The sequence below is a fragment of the Manduca sexta genome, chromosome 28 (assembly GCF_014839805.1).
Source record: "Manduca sexta isolate Smith_Timp_Sample1 chromosome 28, JHU_Msex_v1.0, whole genome shotgun sequence".
Lineage (NCBI taxonomy): Eukaryota > Metazoa > Arthropoda > Insecta > Lepidoptera > Sphingidae > Manduca > Manduca sexta.
In genome coordinates, this window is record NC_051142.1 from 65,058 (window position 1) to 80,212 (window position 15,155).

The following is a 15,155-nucleotide window of genomic DNA, read 5'->3' on the forward strand; positions in this document are numbered from 1 at the left end:
GATCCTTATTGTCTTAAATAAATGCAGTTCATTTGAATAAGGACTGTTTGAATATCGACAGTCCCTATGCAAAGTATTGAATCTGCAAAATGCTACTTTGCAGATTCGATACTATACATAGGGACCGTCAATATGTATGAAACTTAGTGTCTCAAGAAAATTTTGCTTAAGTCAGTTAGCCTTTCAGCTATTGATATGGACCTCATATTATGATAAGCTTATCTCTTACTAGAACAGAACAGAAGCCAGTGTACCATTTCAGATACATGCATGACATGAGCATTGTAAGTAAGTGAAACTTATTTTTTTAGGATATACAATAATTGCTTAATGCATTTCCACATAATTATTTTTACATAATTGCCAATTTATAATCATATCAATTGCAATTTTCCTGTTGCATTTGCCTTGAATTACTAAAGCAATACTATAAGTTCAATAAATTTAAAGCCAAGTTTTTTACTACCTTCAAGAAATAAATAAAACCATATTTTATTATTCGAACATAGCTTTTAATTATTCAATCAGGCTTCTATTTTTTTTCTGTGACATATTCCTAAGAATACAATGATAATAATATTAGCATGTTTTGTTGTTTATCACACATTTAATTATCATAATTTAAGGATACCATTATTTTAATACATAATCAAAATATCTAACAGTTGCCTTGAACTTTAAACAACCTGTTTATTAACAAAAAAAGATTTATAATTAAATATGTGGTCCAAAAAACTTGATATTATATTGTGCAATCATTGAATTGTGTGGAAATTTTAGCATTACAATATTATCATTATGCCATGGGCACACCATTTTCTTTGAATTGGTAGATGGCAATGTAACCAGCCCCCTTATTCTTTCTTTTGCTTGTGGCTCTGCTGCCCATGTGATAAAGTTTTTTGAGAATAAATATTTTCATTAGATAAAAGTACCCTATAGTATTCAGAAGCAATGTAGCTTCCTATTAGAGAAAAATTCAGAATTGGTTCAGTAGGTCCTGAGATTAGTGCTTTCAAATAAAAAAGTATACATACTTCATAGAATAAATAATTATAATTTATTATAACTTTGTGTAAATTACTCATTATATTGAGGAATATTTTTTTTAAATCTATGTGTGTCTAATATTCTCAACTAAGATATTCACAGATTGAAGCTGCTGGAGAGTCTCCTAAGATAGTTTCATTCAAAATTACTTCTAAACCTTAAAACATATCCTAACATGGACAGCACAGTGACATGCCATATTCTAATGTACTATAAATCATTGCACACTGAATCAGTTTCAGTAGGGGTATAGCACTAATTTTGAATAAACCCTTAAAACTTAATACCATCACAGAAGTATCATAAAGCAGCACTTAGGCATCTACTCTAAGAGCACATAAACTTTACTATCAAACATTAATATTATCCTTCAGAAGTTATAAAACGAATGTGTATACTCACAGCAAAAACACCGGGTACATAATATTATGGGGTTCTATTGTGGTGTTAGGTTCCTGCAGCCTTCGCAGTGTGGCATGGTGGTAGCCACCTTGCAGGACATGTTCCGCGCTCACGTATAGCTGGCTCATGTCTGTGTTGTAAGTACTACGTGGTCGTGGTACACACCGGCTTTGTTAATCACGTAACGTCGCGCTTTCACCGGCAATCGCAAACCTCGCAACCAACTCAATAATTTTTTAACTAAGCAGATAAAACTTGTTAAACCACTTCGAAACAATCTATTTCGTCGGGGTCATATGCAATTATATAGACCTATTCGCCTATCAGTAAACTATATCGTTAAAGTACTCCGTGGTTAGATAACTGCAGTCTTGCTACTGTATGTAAAACAGAATCCTCTTTGTAAATCTATCTTTTATCTGGAACATCTAATACTATATTCTGTCATTTATTTTGATTTTTAATAAAATAATTTATTCCGAAAACGAGACAACCATCGTGCTGTTTTTTTTATATCAAATTGACAGATCGACAGTCGACACCAGTGTTGCCAGGGCCCTTGAGGCGTAAGTTACGTTTCGTTTCCTGAAATGTTACATTTTTGCTGCAAAAGTTACATTATTGTTTTTTTTTTAATTTACGCGCTTTTGGCAAGCATTTCTGTAGCGACGAAACCGCGGGGACTCGCGTAGTAGAAAATGTGCGCGCGCACACTCAAGCAAAATCAAGTTTTAGTACATGCAAGATACGTTTCATTTTGTCATGGCGAGCCATCCTAGGTGTGATATGGAGTGAAATACTTTTTAGACCCGCCAGTTTTAGGCGCGTTTAATTTGGATGCGTTGAATAGAAATGCGTTCGTAAACTGTTTACAAAAAATAATTTATATTACAAATCTCGTTGTTCTCAAAAGTTACGAAAATTGCCTTAAATATAAAAATTACTTACATGTTACGCGAGAGGGTCAAAAGTAACGAAAAATGTAAGAAATGTAACCTTCTGGCAACACTGGTCGACACAGATCGACAGATCACTTATCAGTCAACACTCAACAGCTTAGATAAAAGAAAGTAGGTATGTCATCAGTCATCACTGAAATTGATTTTAACCACCGAGGGCTTAACAGGACTGCATGAGGAAGGCCAACTGGGGAACGCTTATAATAGTAGGAAAATAATAATATTATATGAGAATAAATAAATAATAGTGAACATAGTATTATTATCATTTATCTACGCAATAGGAATATAATCTGTTACAGAGTATAACCATTCGCATCACCATCACCACCTGTTTTATTATTATCTGTTTTGTATTCATTCTATGGCTTTATTTTTTTATGTAAAGTACGAAATAAAAATGTCTTTTTGTTATAATTAATTATTTCCTAATTTTAAGGACTTGCGCTCTGTGACTAAAATAAGAATGGGTAAATTGCAGAAATACTTTGCGAACAATGGCCTTACAAGGGGTACCTTCAGGACTTGATACATTTCCAAACACACCTGTTGTGGTACTCGCACGGGCGTTGTTTTACAATAAATACGCAACGGTGAGAGTTCTCGACCTTGACATCTGAAAAAAACCTTGACAACATGATTGCGGACGACGAAGAGGCTGTTAAGAAAAAGATCGACAAAACATGCTCAGACAATCTTACAGTGAGTTTGGACACGACGTGTGACGTAAAAAAATCGGAGAAGGGCGATGCGGAGGACCCCAAGCCGCGGATAGTGCTAACCATTCGGTCGGAAAAGTCGAGCGCCAAGAGCAACAACATGAAGATTGTGTCCACGGAGGAGAAACTCGAGGAGGTGTCGCCGCGACGTTCAAGCCGCACCAGGGGCAAATGGGAATGGGTGTGCGACAGCGACACCTCAGCCTCGCCCAAGAAATACAAATCCGCCTCGGAGAACGATGACTCGGACGCTCACAACGCCAAGCGGTCCACCAGCCGGCGCAGTAAAGACACTGACAATGTTGTGGCCAACGCCATTGCTCGGAAAGAGAAACTCTACGAGGACATCACTCCGCAGCGATCCACGCGCCGACAGAAACCCAAGGGACCAGAAGAAACAGCAGATAAGCTAGGAGATAGAGTTAAGACACGCCGGTCTGCACGACCCACAGCTACTGAAACTCAGAAGAGTAAAGCCAAAGAAGATATTGAAATGGATATCGTGGATTCAGATGACGAGGTGCTGGATCGAGGTAACCGTTCACAGTTAAGGCACCTGAGCGAACTCGGCTTGAAGGCTGTCACCATTGAGGATGATGAAGAAGTTGAAGAGAGTGGGTGGGTAGACAACTTTGATAATGTTTACTGCTGATTAATCATTTGTTTTAAAGATTATAATATCTATACAGATCAACACACAATAATAACTTAGCACATACAAAATGAAACCCATATAATAATCTTATTTGTACACCTATAGAGAACTGGAAGAGAATGAGGCTGCGGAATTAGAAGATGATAGAGATCTGGACGAGGAGGCGGAAGCCATTGGCAAGCTACTGGACGAGGAAGAGGACTCGCCCAGCGATGGGGACGAGGACTTCTACTGCTCTGCGGCTGCATCACCAAGTGAACAACCCAGGAGGTCTAAAAGATTGTGCTCTTCATTCACAAATGACAGTGACTGTTCATCACCAGCTCGTGAGGATGAGCAAAAGTGAAGTATCATCGGACAATAACTTGTTATCTTCATAGATATCAAGTTATTTGTAGTTCACTGTAGACAGAATGCTTATACAGGGTGTTTGTAGTAGAAAATGTTTTGAAGTTCTATAAGTACTTAGGATTCAAGTTATTCAATGATTTGCATATATTGGCCAGCTCTCAATAATGAATAGTATATTGTACCCAATCATTCCCAAAAAATATTGGTAAATAATCCTTTTGAAACTATGTATTAATTTCTAGGTTAACAATAGTATTTTTGGTATATTATCCAAAACCCACTGAAACAATTTTTTACTATTAAAAAAACACTCTGTGTTACATATTTTGCTTGCTGGTAGTTACAACCAGGCTGCATAGTATATATATTTCAGTACTTATTAAAAATAAAAAGTTTCTGTCTCGCTTGCGCGAATTTCTTGTCTGAACCGGCACCTTATTTTGATTATACAAAAAACTATTGTAAAGAATTACTATTTTTATTTTTGTATAATAGGCATGCTGTTTTTACATGATGAAACTTTGCTTACCGTCTCATTCTTGGCTGCTTTTTTAGTATCCATATTCATTGTCATTGTGCATATATTATGTTTTTTTTATTTATGTTAAGTCTGATGCTTATCTATTCTGATTTTATAGCCCATGCATATCATCATATCAAGCCCAGCATAGACTCAAGTGCATTAAAATACATTATAATTAAAATTGCAACCTAATTGTAATTTTTGTAGCTAGATATAACATGTTAATTTTGAAATATCTAAGTTAAAGCTGTTTAAGTATAAACAAATTTTATCTTTATAGTAATATATTTTATATGGACTATTTGTAATGAACATGTTTTTGTTTGGGCCATGTAGGATATATTTAACCAAAAAAAAAGTTTCTTAACTCAATTATTATGGCAGTATTTTAGTAAAGCAATGGGCCCTTACGCTTTACTTTTATTTAGCAATAAAGAAGAGAAAAATAAATTACTATACAGGATACCGCGGCGGCGTTCATCGCGACGTGCAGCCGGTCTCACTCCCGGGGAAACCAGTGAACAGTAAGTTATTACACATGAAATATTGAAACTCTAACAAAATCATGCAACACTAAATTGTAAAAAATTGTGAGAAAGAAACAGATTTATAGAAAAAAATACTGCATACTCAAAGTGTAAATATAAGGCGATAAGGCCTAAATTAATAGATTTTTTTTTTATGAATTGGAAGAAGATTTTTTGTAGTGCAAAAATAAAAATGACGACATTTATAGTTATTTACTTATTTTAATATATTTTTTAAAATGTATCAGGTGTGTTGATTGAATTGTATGGATAATTTGCTCCTGCAGCAACACTCGTCAGAAGCGCAAGAGTGTTCGCTCGAACCCAGGTGAGGAGGCGCATTCCGACGCCGAACACGAAGAGGACAGGTAAGATACAATTATAGTGTCGTATCGATGTATCTAGTTGAATGGATTAGTTTAATAACATTTTTGGAAATAAAACAGTTTATTTTTTATTTATCTAATGTACAGGCTGTGGTTAAAAGTTTATATAACTGGTTGTTAGTAGACAACATATATGATGTGTAAATGTTGAATAATCTATGTGTCATCATAAAATATGGAACACCTGTATATACCATAATTTTTGGTGTGCAGTAACCCCGCGGGTGGTGACGAGGGGTCCGAGGCGGCGTGCCCCACCGACGAGTCGACAGTGGTGGCCACCTGCTACTGCGAGGCGCCCAGCAACGTGTACGCGGCGCCTGGAGACCTCGCAGGTGATTCTCACTTGTAGACAGAATTCTTGCTCATAGTATTAAATTATCTCCAATATCTCACTAGTATATAAAAAAAATATTTTGGCGTGAAATAGATAAAACGCGCTTCATGCACACACTGAAAATAAATACATTCAGTTTTAATGACTGGTCCCATTTGTATATTTAAACTGAAAAGCTCCCATATTGATATTGCTAAGTAGTTTCCTGATTTTAGATGTGATCTCATATTGGCATCTAGGCTTTTTTGATGATGTGACAATTTAAATATGCAACCATTATTTCAAGTACATATATGATGTATTTTTATAAAAGTATGGACTAGGGTTAGATGTATTCCTTGCAGATGATAATATGATTCCTGGTCGTGTTGTGCAGAGCCGGTGTTCTGCCAGGCGGTGGAGACGTCGGAGGGCGCGCGCGTGGGGTGCTCGCACGGGGCGCGGCGCGCGGCGCGCGGGGCGCTGGCGCCGCTGCTGCGCGCCGGGCCCCGCGCGCCCTACCTGCTCGCCTGCGCACTGCACGCCGCGCAGCTGCGCAGGCACATGTGCTGCCCCGCCTGCGGACTCTTCTGCACGCAGGTGACATGCACTGCCAGGCAGACTACACACATATTAACATCCATTACATAACATGTAATGGATGTTAAAACATAATGTTTTTGTCTTCGGCCAACGTGCGGACTTCTCGATCTCGTGTGGTCTTTATACATACATACATACTAATATATAACTATACAACTCACCCCAATTTCCTTTTTCTTAAGATATGTGCTCCCGGGAGCCCTTTTTGTTCCGATTCCGATAGTAGTTTTTTTTCTTCAATAATAAATGTCAGTCTGCCACTAGTTAAAAGTATTAAAGAGCGGATGAATTATGCAAAATAATACGAGGATTTTAAGAAATCAAACATTAATTATTACGTTATATGAGGAAAATTAATGATTTTTTATTGCTATCTCGCCGTAAATTTTTTTTAAATAGCAATAAAAAATTACTGCCGCTTATGAATATTGAACAATAACACCAAAAATAGTAAGTTCGAGGAGATCCCGAAACGTAATAACCCCATAGAATGTGATAAAAAACGCGACTCGTCACTCGATGTCGTGTCGTATTCGTCTCTCAACCAATCCCAATAAAACGACATGAATTGTATCTTGCTTTTTGCCATATTCTAAGCTTATAGATAAGCCAGTGGCAATTTTTATGAGTCTGGCAATATCATAAAGCAAAATCAGGCTAATAAATACTTTAAACCAAGCTAGTTACAATGAGTTTCACTATCAAAACAGTTTTGTAATAAAATTCCACTCCTAGATTAATTCAGACAACATTCCACATCTTCCCAGGGCATATTTTACCAGTGCTCCAAAGGCCATTTATTCCACCTGGAATGCGGGCTGCCATACAACGACGCGAAGGTGCGGCCCGGCTGTCCGCACTGCGGCGTGTACTCCTACAGGTGGCAGCCCGCCAACAGGGACTGCTACAAGGTGCAGCTGCAGATGAAGTGCAGCAATAAGAGGATATTCCTGCCCGACCAGAGAGAACAGTGGTATATTTATATAGCTATATACAGGTGACCTGGAATTAGAAAACTGCTTTGGAGGCGCCAGTTTGCTGTTTTTATTTTAAAGTTAATATCATAAGAAATTTGTTCAGTATTTTATGATAACATGACAGTTTTTTATTTTCCTGACAAGGCTGTACATTTTTGTAGCACAAAATAACTAGATAAGCAAATCTGTGTTAAATAAAAATTATACTTCAGGTTTTATCAATCCTTAAATTTTGCATGGCACAATATAAAATGTTTAGACTAGTCACAATGTCCCTGAATCTCCAATTGGTTGGAAATGACCAACTGACACTAGATTACACTACAAAGTTGGTTAGGGTACGGCTTTACTACTAAGTTGTAATTTATTTTCTAATGATAGTGAAATGACAATTCTATTGTTTGTCATTCAGCACCCCGGCATACTTGAGTTTCTCCACACTATCACCGTCACAACTGGACACAACTCCAGTTATCCCAGAGGATCTGTTGCCACCAACCCCACTGAACCTGGAGTTGTTGTGCAAGAAGCGAGAAGGGCCAGAAGATGAAGACTCTGCGAGGAAGTTGTGCGATGCTATCTTAGCTGGAGAGAGCTTAGAGGAGCTTATACCTAAGATTGGTAATTTGTTATAATAGAAATATACTAAAGTACTTTTATGTATTTATAAATATAATAAAATATTGATATTGTGCTAACTTGAAATTGTTTATGTAAATTTAATATTGCTTCATATGTATTCATAAAATAACTTATTACGACAATAGATTTCTAATATTGTTTTGTAAGCACAATAGCTTAGAACAATCGAAAATAGTTCTGCGTGTATGTGTTACACATAGATATTTGTTATGTTAAAATTTTACATTTGTTTTGTAAATATTTTGTAATTGATATTCTACTATAATGCGAGGTTAGTAAGTGAGTACATGTGTGTGCAGTGTCGTGCTCGGCGCTGTCGGCGGCGGTGCGGGCGGCGGCGCGCGGCCACGTGCGCGCGCTGCACGCGCTGCGGCTCGCCGGCGCCGCGCTCGACGCCGCCGACACCAACATGCGCACGCCGCTCATGCACGCCGTCCTGGGTATACATCACTACATCCACGAACACGCGCCACGCTACGTTACCTTATCAAATTATTTATATACTGTCCAACAAATATAATATCAAATTGTGATTAATATGTAGTATTTCTCACAACAGAACTTGGTGACAAAGATAAAAAAGGCAAAGAAAAACTCAAACCAAGTCCACATAAAGATAACCCTGAGGAAATAGAGATGGATGTGGACGGAGAGGGGGAAGGAGAGAAAGTGGAAGATAAAGAGGACAAGACTGATGATACGAGTGATGTGGAGACTGACCCGGTGAAGGATGAAGACCTCATCAAAGTGATCCGGTACTTGGTGGCCGCTGGGTGCGATGTCAATCTCGCGGTAAGTTGTTCCTACGTTAGAAGAGTATGGTAGTGGAATATAGTCCTCTGTAGTAAAGTTTTGTGAGTATGGATGCATATATTTCCGCGGAATCGCATCCCTCGTGTAATAGAAGGATGCAGGTTCGTGCGATTATCAGGTTATGTGCATGCGGTGCTGGAGTTATGAATACAGTGGTAGGGATGTGGGCGGCGTAGGTGGATGTAGTAGCGTTCTGTATAATAGCATCTTTGGTGAAATGTCGTAGGACCTGGAAGGCATGACGGCGCTGCACATGGCGGCGCAGCGCGGCGCGGCGGAGGCGATGCAGCGCGCTGGCAGCCGCGCCCGCGCTCGACGCGCGCGACGCGGGCGGCTGGACGCCGCTCGTCTGGGCCGCCGAGAACGACCGCGCCGACGTCGTCAGGTACACACGCACCACATTTCCATACACTTGTTATTTACTCGACGTAATCTCGATGCAACTCCACCGAGGTAGCTGTATGTAAACGAGTCTCTATAGTCATTTGTTTTTACAGATTGCTGCTGTCCCGCGGCGCGGACGCGTCGTCGGTGGACGAGGAGGGCAACGCGGCGGTGCACTGGTGCGCGGCGGCGGGTGCTGCGCGTGCGCTGGTACAGTTGCTGCGCGCCGCACCGCACGCTGCACACGCACGCAACGCGCACGCCGACACGCCGCTGTACGTACTGCACCACATACACACCATGCAACCAATGCATCATATCTCGTCTATACACAACCGATTTACAAGTACAGAGAGTTTGTTTATAAAACTCTTTCGGTCTATTATCCACTGCCAACTACATCATGAATTTGATTATTCATAACGAATTCATGTTTATTGAAATAAAATTTTTAGGCACGTTGCGGCGCGGCAAGGTCACTACGCCTGCGTCGTCATATTGCTGGCGCAGGGGGCTAGAGTAAGCATACAATATACTCATATTATTATTCAGCCACAGAATTATCATGTAAAGAGTAGTTGTTTTACATAAATTTATAATGTGTGTAACACAGACGGACGTGGAGAACTCCGCGGGTGAGTTGCCGGCGGACGTGTGCACAGGCGCATGTCACAGCGCCATCTCGCTCAACATGCAGATGACGCTCGCTATGGGTGGTCACGTGCCGCGCAGGAGGCTGCTTTGCAGGTAACACATAACCGAATATTTTCTTGGTATTTTAAGAGAATTTATGACTAACAGAAACAACAGTTAATTAACGCTCGCTTTCCTTATTTTGCCGTGGTTTGATACATTGTATGTCTATTTCGTGAGAACGAGTACCTATTCGTACATTAGTAGTATAGGTCTATACTAAACGATTAAATGAATGAAATACGTACGATCGTATACTACGATCTGCATAATGTGCCTCATGTTACTGACATTAAGACTTCTCATTTTTCAAAAAACTATTTTTTTTTAACTAATGATAATACGTTTATTGTGATCGTTAGTGACATTTCGAACGGTCGCGAGGCGTTCCCGATCCCGTGCGTGAACGAGGTCGACGACGAGCCGGCGCCGGACGAGTTCACGTACGTGACGCAACACGTCATGCCGCACCACCTGCACATCGACGACACCGTAGAAACGTTGCAGGTAAGACTATTACAAAAAAGCAAATTCATTTATTTGTATTTTTTTTTTTTTTGTGGAACTCAAATGTAATATTTGTAGGCTGGGGTATGCATACTAAAGATTCTTTCATTCATCTCAGGGTTGTGAGTGTAAAGGCGGCGACTGTTCGGCGGGCGCGGGCGGCGGCGAGTGCGCATGCGTCACGCTCAGTGTGCGGCGCTGGTACGCGCGCGGCCGTCTGCGCGCCGACTTCCCCTACCACGATCCGCCAATGCTGTTCGAGTGCAACCACACTTGCGCATGCAATTTGGTATACTGCTTAATACTATTTTTTATTGCTTATTGTGAAGTGAACATTAATCAAACATGTTTAAATATTTACAAAGTATTATATGACATTGACATTATATATTAAAAAGACTGGGCTTACTCTTTATATTCGCAATATTAATGTACGTTCAGAAAAAGTGCGCGAACGCGGTGGTGACGCGCGCGCGGTCGCTGGGCGCGACGTTCGTGCACACGGAGGTGTTCCGCGCGGGCGGCGCGCGCGGGTGGGGGCTGCGAGCCACGCGGCGCGTCGCGCGCGGCTCGCCCGTGGCCGCCTACTGCGGGGAGCTGCTGCCCGCCGCCCGCGCCGACACGCGCGCCGCCGACCACTACATGTTCGCGCTCGACGTCAAGGACGACCTGCTGGAGGTGAGTATAGTTTCACACAACTTAGCTTGTATGCGTGTTGTAACGCGGCTCGGCGCGAATCTGAGTCAGTGTAACATAATTATTTCTATAAGAATATTATAAATGCAAATGTTTTGATGTTACTCAATTACGCCAGAATGGCTGAATGTATCTGGATGAAATTTGACACAGAGATAGATTATACTCTGGAATAGCAAATAGACTATTTTCTATCCCAAGAAAATATAAAGCGCGACTTATATCTCTGATTTTATCCGCAAGAATGTTTTTTACCTCAAAATACTCGATATCGATTTTGTGATCACAATCGAATTTACTCGTTGCTAAATTCATATTTATGACATTGTATATTTAAATATTTTGCAGCAATGCGTAGACAAGACGCAGCTGTGCGTGGACGCAGCGGTGTACGGCAGCGCGGCGCGGTTCATGAACCACAGCTGCCGGCCCAACGTGGCGCCGGTGCGCGTGTTCACCGCCTGCCGCGACCTGCGGCTGCCCGTCGTCACGCTCTTCGCCACCAAGGACGTGCAGCCCGGGGACGAGCTCACGTGAGATATACAAAAGTTTTCCTTTAAGGCACATTGTAGCTACTGTTGCTGCATTATGTTCTCAGATGATGAGCGCCGTGCTTCATAATTCAGAGTGTTTCTGGATAGACACTGGAAACTCACATTAATTATGGGTGATTGTATTATACACCATCAAGCGAACAACTTTCTCTTCTTTTCTCGTTGTATGGAAAATACTTGCTTATTATAGTAACTATAACTCCTCAGCTGTAAATGACTAAAAAAATCATAGTACATAACATAGTCACTGTGTTTTGAATGCTCAATTACCTCTGTCCCCAGGTTTGACTATGGCGATAAGTTCTGGTCGGTGAAATCCAAGTGGATGAAGTGCGAGTGCGGAGCGCCCACCTGCAGGTATCCAGTGAAGGCAGATTCGGAAGAAGCAGAGACTTAATCACAATACGCGTCGGAAGTGATTTCGAACATATATTAACGAATTATAAATCGTGTAATAATGATTTTGTAGATATTTATTTACAATAGTACTATGCAATCAAGAACATAATAAATCATTTTCCTTTCTTTATATGTGAGTTATGATAATTATTTAATTACTTTGTGCTTTTTATTTTGTGTCTTCCTACATTCCTTATTCCTTAGTTATAACACGTAGTATCATGATTATTTCTGATGTGTGTCCATGTCGTTTTGGAACTCGACCGATCGTTAACCGCCCGTGTTGCGATAATCGTCAGCCAAGTTTGCGGATAGTTGTAACCGCGACGGTTGCAAATCGCACACATCTCCAGTTGTCGCGAGTTTGGAAATAAAGCTAAGAACTCACGAAGGGGATTTTAGCAGCACTCGCCGCGGTCAAAAAACAGCTGTTTCATTTTTGTATAACTAGCTTAGTTACATATTGATCTAAGGAATCAACAACCCCTCAGTGGTCTATAATATTCCAAAATAATATTATAGACAAGTGAAGTATATAACTAAGTGTGGTTTTAATACATATAGTAACCCAAAGCGGTTAGTTTACTCCATTCCTTTCTAAAGTCACCACTTTATATAAAAGAGTAATAAAATACCAACACATTCCATGTGTCTAATCTAGCAAAAAGTTAAACGGACAGAGTAATATATATTTTATATAAATAATTTCGTAGTATTGCTTTTAATCATTTTACATATGGCAACAAAAATAAACGTGCGAAAGGACTTGTACCCAGATTCCATATTTATTGCAAAGCTTAAATTTAATTGTCAAATATTTAAAAGTTTTCAACGGCTGTGTTTTGAAAGTTATTTGTGAAAAAATGCAATATTGCCTAGAATGTCGTAAATAATTTATTCCAAAGTGTATTTAATTATACGTATAGTTGTATTTGAATGTGTAAACCAGTGATCAAAATGAGTGGCAATACGGAATCCACGTCCAACAGTATAAAATTTGCGCCTGTTCCCATGGCTGCGCTTCTTGCCAATTTGATGCCGTTACAGAAGCAATCGGACACTCCTGAGTCTAGTTTTTGTTATTCCGACGATAGTGATGATTCTACAAGTGAAACAGTGGCTAAAAAACCGACCGCAGCGCCAACAGTCAACAGGGACTTTCTTACACCTGTCGTGAAATCTCAACCCAAAAATAACAAACCGTTCATTTCTGAGAAGAAATTGACTTCAATAAATGACGACAAAGAGAACTGTAATGCTAATTGGTCGTCCTGCTTGACGTATCCTAACAAAGATAGCCGGATATCGCAGAGCGCTATCAAAAGCTTGCCACACCCGAGTTCAGAGGTGAAACGACGGAACGCACTAACGCCTCACGACAACAATGCTAAAAACGTTATCAGTGGGCCCAAAAAGACGCCGGAGATGGCTAAAACGCAGAGCAGTGCGCAGAAGACGAAGTCCTCGACACCTTTGATAAAACCTGGTATAAGGAGGTTCACGCCAGGCTCGGCGCGGAAAAGTAACAAGAAGACACCGCAGAAGAGCGCGAGCCAGAACAGAGACAAGGTGCGGTGTGAGCTGTTCACGCAGAAACAGAAAGAAGAGGTTCGGTGTCCCCCTCCACAGACTGTTAGTGCTCCAGTTCCTGAGACGCCCATGAACAGGAAAGCTATGCCGGCGTCATACGCCGCAACGCCATCGTACCCGCAGGGTGTTGTGGGGAACAGCTCTAAGATATTGTTCAAGACTTTAAGCATTAAAGACAAGAAGTACATGTTATTAAGAAACTAGGCACCGGTGGCTCTAGTGAAGTTTATAAGGTAGGTTCAAATATACAATAAAAGTGTATCGTAATTTAGCTTCTTCAACCCTGTCCCCCGCGTAAGGTTTGATTCTTAGGGCAAAGATAGTCTATAGCATCTTGGTCTCAAGAGCTAATGTAGTTTGCTATGAAGTAGTTAGAATGATTATCAGAATTATAGCAGTAGTTTCAGAAGCTTGCATATTCCTAAAAATAAAAAGTAATTTCTTGAGTATGTGGACAAGACAATACTATCAACAAAATATTTAATAATATATCCTTTTGGTAAGGCCAGTTATATCTATATAATTTGAATTTAAGTCATGAAATATAATAAAAAATATTTTTTTTAAATTTAAAAGATGTCTGTTTACGTTTTAACATGAAGCTGTATCAAAATTTTTTCAGGCATTTTCTAACAATACAAATACAAATCATATGGATTTTGGGCAGGATTTGTTTTTTATATTATGAATAGGGAATTTGAATTAATGGTCTAAGACTCTAACGCCCGAATACTGAAACGCTACTCAACCAACCAACTTGTCTGAGGCCTACTTAAATTTAACAGGCTACTTAATTTAAATGGCATTCTCAAACGTACATTAAAAGATTTTACGGAAAACTCAGTTGAGGAGCAGTTAATTTGCTATAGATTATAAAAAGTTTGTTTTCGTTTACATAATTTTAATAAAATGATATTTATGTGTCGTTTCACGCAGCATAATTTATGAAACAAAAAAAATCAAATAACGTAATAATGCAGTTTAATGAAAAATGATTTTTAATTATTAAATTCTCAACATTGATGTAGTAAATACATTCCAACTTATTTATACTTGCCATTTGGCAGCATGATCATTATTGACATTAGTCACTTTAGAAAAAACTTCTGTATCTGTCAAATTTTCGTCAACAATTAAATCGTAGTGATTATATTCTCTTTGTTAACAATATTCATAATTTTCTCGTGTCTTACCATAGAAGTTTCTATAAATTATCAACGGAGTCTTCAAATAACAAAACCCAATAAAGGGGTAGACATTATACGTAAATAGAAAAACAAGAACTGCTGGATATAGTGAAAAGTAAGTATTGGATTTATTTGGAAGACCGCCGACTTAATTAAGATAAAAGGGCATTGCTCGATGCTGTAGGCTTCCGACATTCAATCTGGAAATTTTTGCGGGAGGCC

The 15,155-nt window shown here is 39.6% G+C and overlaps 1 protein-coding gene and 1 pseudogene across 1 annotated transcript; both read left to right on the top strand.

Moving 5' to 3' along the window:
- Positions 1–2,748: 2,748 nt before the first annotated feature.
- LOC115449665 (histone-lysine N-methyltransferase EHMT1) lies at positions 2,749–12,286 on the top strand. The gene is given in 20 exon segments (XM_037444635.1): positions 2,749–3,748; positions 3,891–4,127; positions 5,121–5,183; positions 5,474–5,554; positions 5,786–5,907; positions 6,286–6,488; positions 7,259–7,464; positions 7,881–8,089; positions 8,410–8,550; positions 8,670–8,902; positions 9,150–9,205; positions 9,207–9,308; positions 9,421–9,582; positions 9,763–9,826; positions 9,921–10,054; positions 10,363–10,507; positions 10,626–10,796; positions 10,949–11,185; positions 11,552–11,736; positions 12,040–12,286. Coding segments are annotated over 20 exon segments (3,567 nt in total). The 5' UTR covers positions 2,749–3,047; the 3' UTR covers positions 12,155–12,286.
- Positions 12,287–12,941: 655 nt separating this feature from the next.
- LOC119190975 lies at positions 12,942–14,000 on the top strand (annotated as a pseudogene).
- Positions 14,001–15,155: the final 1,155 nt, after the last annotated feature.